At 62.4% G+C, this 6,000-nt stretch overlaps 1 protein-coding gene across 3 annotated transcripts in view; it reads left to right on the top strand.

The window, feature by feature from the left end:
• Window positions 1-363: 363 nt before the first annotated feature.
• Window positions 364-6,000, top strand: part of MTCL2 (microtubule crosslinking factor 2) — a 30,268-nt gene continuing 24,631 nt past the window's right edge. For 2 of the 3 annotated variants that reach the window (XM_014254192.2, XM_088064434.1), the window contains exon 1: window positions 952-1,080. Coding sequence is in view for 1 of the 3 variants with exons in the window: in XM_014254193.2 (XP_014109668.2) it covers window positions 364-1,080 (717 nt within the window). In the remaining 2 variants the exon portion in view is untranslated. Of the gene's footprint in view, window positions 1,081-6,000 lie in introns of all 3 variants that reach the window. The other variant, XM_014254193.2, reaches the window with a different exon arrangement.

The raw sequence follows: 6,000 nt of genomic DNA, 5'->3' as shown, positions 1-6,000 counted from the left end.
CCTGTCCCCAGGGATGCTCCAGGGACCCGCTGGGGGTGGCCTGCCACGTCACGGCCACCCAAAGGACACGCGTGGCTGAAGACACCCCGGTGGGACCCCTCACCCCGGGGATGCCCTCGTGCACCGGGGGTACCGGGGCTCCGGGCGGCGGTGGCAGGGTGGGATGGCGCGGCTCCGGGCGGGCGGAGGGGTCGCTGTTGCCGCCAGCACGGCCGCCCCCCCCCTCCCCCCCCACTCCCCCCCCCGCCTTTTGTTCGCCGCCCGCGCTCGTCCCCGCCCGGCGGCGGCGGGCGGAGCCGGGGCCGGGCCGGGGCCGCAGCCGCAGCCGGGGCCGGGGCCGAGCCCAGCGCAGCGCAGCGGGAGATGGAGGCCTCGCCGGCAGAGCCGGGCCCCCCCGCGCCGCCGCCGCCGCCGCTCCCGGAGAGGAAGAAGAAGCCGCAGCGGGCGCCGTCGCCCGCCCGGCCCAAGGAGGTGGCCGGCTGGTCGCTGGCCAAGAGCCGGCGCGGAGGCGGCGGGGGGCACCCGGGCGCGGCCCCGCGGCTGGCGGCGAGCGGCGCGCACCCGCACCCCCACCCGCGGCGGCCGGGCGGGGGCAAGGACGGGCGGCCCGACAAGCGGGGCCCCGCGGGGGCCCGGGCCGGCGGCAAGGGGCCGGCGGGGCGCGGCGCGGCGCGGCCGAAGGGCCGGCGGCACGGAGCCGAGACGGCGGCCCCCGGAGCGAGAAGGACGGGGTCGGGACCCCGCTCGGTGGCCGGGCCCGGGCCGGGGTCCGGGCTGACCGACAGCAGCTCGGAGGTGTCGGACTGCAGCGCCTCGGAGGAGGCGAAGCTGCTGTCGCTGGAGCTGGGGCTGAGCGGCAGCGATGGCGAGTCCCCGGGCAGCGCCCCGCCGCCGCCGCCCTCGGCCGGAGAGGCGTCGCCGCTGCCCGAGGAGCCCTCGGCCGCCTCCGTGGCCAGCAGCCGCCTGCAGCTCAGCACCTCGCTCGCCTTCTCCGACCTCACCGAGGAGCTGCTGGACGCCGGCACCGACGGGCTGCTCCGCGAGCTGGAGGATCTGCGCTCCGAGAACGACTATCTCAAGGTGGGCACGGCGTGGCGTGGCATCCCTGGCGCGGCTCGGTGTGGAGCGACATCCCTGGCTCGGCTCGGTGTGGCATGGTATCGCTGGGCAGTAGTGGTATAGCATGGCATCCCGGGGTGTGGGTCAGTCAGGGTCAGCATCCCTGGCTATAGCCTAGTGTAACATCCCAGAGCTTTGCAGGGCATCTGAGGGCATGGCTCAGCATGGTGCAGCATCCCTGGCCTTAGCATGGCATGGTGTGGAGTCCCAGGGCAGGGTCAGCATGGCTTATCACCTCTGGGCACAATAGAACATCCCTTGTCATCGCAGCCTGGCGTCCCTGTGCACAGTGCGGTGTGGCACAGCATCCCTGGCAATGGCAATGGCACAGCGTGGCACAGCATGCCAAACTATGGCTCAGCGTGACACAGCATCCCTGGCAATGGCATGACGTGGCATGGCACTGCGTCCCAGGGTGTAGCTCAGTGTGGCACAGCATCCTCGGGTCCAGCCTGGTGCAGTTCAGCATCCCAGGGCATGGCTGGGCACGGCTCAGCTCAGGATGGCCTGACTCCGATGAGCAGCACAGCACGGCACAGCTGGGTGCAGGGCTTGGCATGGCTCAGCCCAGCATGGCATCCCTGAACATGGCACAGCCAGGGCTGGCCTGGCATGCTGTGCCTGGCCTTCACTTGGCACATCGTAGCATGACTGGATGTAGGGCCTGGCTTGTCTAAGCCTGGAATGGCCACACTGAGCTTAGGGCAGAGCTCAGCTTGGCACAGCATGGCCCAGCTGGGCATGGTCCAGCATGGTGTGGCATGCCTGGGCACCACTCAGCTCCATGTTCCATGGCATGGCTTGGCACAGGGCAGCCTTTGGCACAACATGGGCCAGGTTAGCCAAGCGTGACCCGGCTGGGCATGGCTTGCCCTGGCACGGCACATTGGGTGCAGCATGACCAAGCCCAGCATGGATCCAGCTTGGCATGGCAAGGCTTGGCACAGCCTGGGCTGGCAGAGCTTAGCAGGGCACAGCTCAGCGTGGTATGGATGTGCTCAGCCCGGATGGGCATCCTGGGACACAGTATGGCATAACCTGACCCCGTGCAGTTGGGCACGGCTCCCTGCTGCTCTCAGTGCCTGCTGCTGCTGCCAGAGCCTGGGGACATTTTCCAGCTCTCTTCTGCCCGCTGGTTCCTGTGCTCCCTGGGGCCTTTTTCCAGGTCTGCCTGGTTCAAAGGGACGTGGTTGAGCCAGGGCAGATGTGCTGTGAGGGAACAGGGACACGGAGCCGTCCCACCTGGTCCCACATCAGCCTGATGGGCACCAGCACCCACCCAGTCCTGGTGCAGGCATTCTGTGCCCTCTTCTCTCCTTCAGGGTGTAGCTGTGGCTGAGCTGCTTGGGCAGTCACCTGCTGGTGAGCTCAGGGCTCCCCAACTACTCTTTGGGTGCTGCAGGTTGGAAGTCAGGCCAGCTCTCCTCTGCTGCTGCCCAAGTTTGTGAGAGTGTCAGGATTCCAGCCACGAGGTGGGCATTGGGTGATGCTGGAAAATACCCAGTCAGGCCCCTTGTCCATTAGCAAAGCCCCAGATCACGGCTGGTGTCCCAACTCCTGCCAGAATTAGCAGCAACAGCTTAAGGGCTTTGATTTACTGGGGGCTGGAAAAACGCAGATGAGGCCCCTGGGTTTCCAAGAACACGCGTGCGAGCACTGCCATTCCTGCGGACAGAGCGAGCCTTCCTCCCTTCCCATGTGATCTCCTTCCTGGCAAGCTGCAGGCCAGCAGGGTGTGAGTGATTTACCTGCCCTGAGGGGTGGCAGCTGAAATCCCCTGGCCAGGAGCAGTGGAGAGGGGAGAGCTGCTGGAGGCATGCACCAAGAATTGCCATGGGGATGCTGGTGGCATCGTCCCTTCTTTGCCAGCTCTTGTGTCTCCTCCCTGACATGTGCATCCTGCTTATATCCACGTTTCCGTGTTGTAGCTCACTTCTCCTGGCTCTGGAGCAGGAGGTGGCTGGGGTGATACCCTGGCTCCAGCTGGGCAGAAGCCCAGAGCACACGCCTCTCGTGCTCCAAAAAATGTTGGAAGATTTGCCTAGTTTCTCCAGCAAGGAGCGGAAAACTGGGCTGGGCTGCAGCAGAGTGCTGGCTTGTGCCATCTGTGCTAAAAATTCAGGCATTTCAGTACTGAAAACAAAAATAAAGCCCTAACCCAAGGGATTGGCACTGCCCATCTTGCCATGCAGCTCTCCTCTGCTCGGGTGGATGAATCAGACTTATCCCAAGTGACTTATTTCCTAAGACTCACCCAAAAAGCTGTAAATGAATATTTTTTTCATGTATTCATCAGCATCAGCTAAAACCTGGTGCGTATTTAGAGCGAGATGAGGATTTTTGGGGGCAGGAAGGCTTTGGTGACGTTCTGGCACGAGCCAGACGTGTGTGGTGCTACTACGCCCGTGTGATGCACGCTGGGTTTGGGAGCTTCCCAGCAGTGCTCCAGCAGTGCCAGCTCACGTCCCATCTTTCCTCAGCTGCCATCATAAAACCGACTTGTTTAAGCACACTTCACCCATTTCTCTTTGCAGCTCGGATTTGTGCAAGGCTCTGCTCTCCTCCTCCCACTCTGGCTGTACTGGGCGAGCTGGGATCTCCTCTTGCCCGTGCTGTCAGGCCTGTGCACCTGCTGTGACCCCCCTGAATGGGTTATTCCGAGCGTTTTCCCAAAAAGGGCTGTTTTCACAGGCAGGCTGGCAGCCTGGTGAGGGAGGAGGTGCCTTGGTGTCCTTGCCCCGTCTCGCTGTTGCGATGGAGAGCAGCTCCCAGCCCTGCTCAGCAGGCTGGAAAATGTGAGATGTGATACGGCAGCAGCTGCAGAGGGACAGGCAGACAAAGAGTGGGCACGGGAAGGTTTGGAGCAAGGGGAGGGGATGCTTGCAAACCCTTTCCTCTCCTCTCTGAGGGAAAGGGTTTAGGCAAGAGCCGTGTAACGCTGGCAGCACAGTGCTGCCTGCCCTTTCCTGCTGCCTGTCCCCCTCCTGCTCCCTTCCCTGAGTCATCCCACATCCCTTGGGGCTCGCACACCTCTCCCAGCTCTGAGGAGGAACATTCACAGTGGCTGGGGTGCCTTGTTTCCCCAAGGTAGTCGTGCCACCAGCAAGGGCTCTCTGAGAACATCCCCCAGGGGTACTGGGGGCTGTGTCTGGGCAGCCTGGCTGGCACTGAGTCCCTGCTCTGCTGCTGCCCAGACCCAGCCACAGGGACAGGGACCATGCCTGGGAGCCCCAGTAGGCACCAGCAGAGCTGGGGAGCAGAGCTCTGTCAAGCAGCCACCCTGAAGGGGGTTTTGCCCTCTTGCCTTTTCAGATGTACACAGCATGGGTTGGGCTGCAGAGAGCCCCCAGCTGTTTGCCTGGTAATTTATGGGGGCAGGTGTAAAGCTGAGAAATGTTGATTTTTCCCTCGCTCCCATTGCCGTGCCAGCCAGGGGCAGGGATCAGCGCACAGGCTGCTGCACTGAGCTCCAGCACAACATGGATGGCCGGTGTTTGCTGTCAGAGCTGGCCCAGAGCTGCTGTTAATGCACCCAGAGAAACCCCTGTGTGTGACATGGGTGTGCCTTGCCCATCCTTCCACCCATTGCACGCTGGCATGGGCTTGTGCTGCGCTGCATTTTCTGGGCTCCCCTTGCTGGCAGGGGGTGCCTGAGCACCCTGGGCAGTTTCCTTTAAAAATCCCCTCTGATTTTTCTTCTTTTCCCTAGCAAATCCAGCCATAATTCCCTGTGCTGCCTGACGGGCGCTGAGGGTTAATGGAAAGCTGCTGCTTTTGTGCAGCAATCTCGGAGGAAGCCGTGCTTGTTGCTCTCGTGCACGCTAATCCCCGTCTTTGCACGGGGGTCGCGGCACAAAGGCGGCTCTGCCACACACCCAGCCGGCTCCCGGCCTTCCTCCTCCTCTGCTGAGCTTTGGGGGTGAAGCTGGAGGGTGCAGGCAGGGCTGTGCCCCCCAAAATGCTGCCCACCCCCCACGGGCAGGCTGGTGCTGCTGGGCTGTGCCCCAGAGCCTGGGGCTGCCAAGGTGAGGGGCTGTGCTGCCAGCCAGGGCTGCGCTGCACCAGCCTGTTTTGTGTCCCTCGCTGTTTTCTGCTTCTTGGAGGTAGCAGGTCCTGCTGGGCTTGCACAGTGTGTGTCCCCTTGCTCTGCTCAGGGCTTGCTGCGTTCTTGCAGGTGCCAAAGTCAGTGTGGAGCTCCCCTTGGGCAGGAGATCTGAGGGTTTCATTCTGGTTCTGGAACCTGTGAGGGGTCTGGTCTGCACTCTGAGGTGTGCTCTGCCATCTCCACTGGTCCTTCTCCTGCCCTGTCACTGCCCAGGGTCATCATCCTGAAGCTCAGCCCTTCCTGAAAGAGCTGATGCCCTTCAAGTGCATGTGTGGACACAGCTGTTGCCTCCTCCTGCTCTAAAAATGCATGGGGTTTTTTTTCCTGAACTGGAAACAGGCAGTTTGCATCCCACCTTTCCGCTTCTTCGTTTCCTTAATAATCTCCCCAGGGAGAGACAGTGTCTCTGAGGTTTGTGCAGAGGAGGTTGAAGGTAGATTGTCTCTTGAGCTCCTCTACTGAGCAGAACCTGGCTCCTGCAGCCACGAAATGGGGTGTTTGCTTCTGCACACAATCCCTGGGGCATTCAAATGAGCCTCTCTGGACTGCAGATTCCCAGCGTTTTTTCTGAGATTTCTAGTGTGAAAGCACTGTGAAATCTTTGCTGCTCCAGAGATGGGATGAGCGGGATGCAGTGGTGGGTGATGCTGCAGGACAAGCAGAGGAGCAGCCCATGGGTGCTGGGAGGCTGTGACTCGCAGAGGGATGGGTACCCTGTTGTTTACAGGGCAAGTGGCCCAGCAGGGCAGTCCCCAGGGGCATTTGTGTTAGAGAGA

The sequence above is a fragment of the Pseudopodoces humilis genome, chromosome 19 (genome assembly GCF_049639895.1).
Source record: "Pseudopodoces humilis isolate 2021_Gansu_Grassland_sample_001 chromosome 19, ASM4963989v1, whole genome shotgun sequence".
Lineage (NCBI taxonomy): Eukaryota > Metazoa > Chordata > Aves > Passeriformes > Paridae > Pseudopodoces > Pseudopodoces humilis.
Note: the sequence above shows the minus strand (reverse complement) of the source record. Positions and strands in the feature narration are given on the sequence as shown.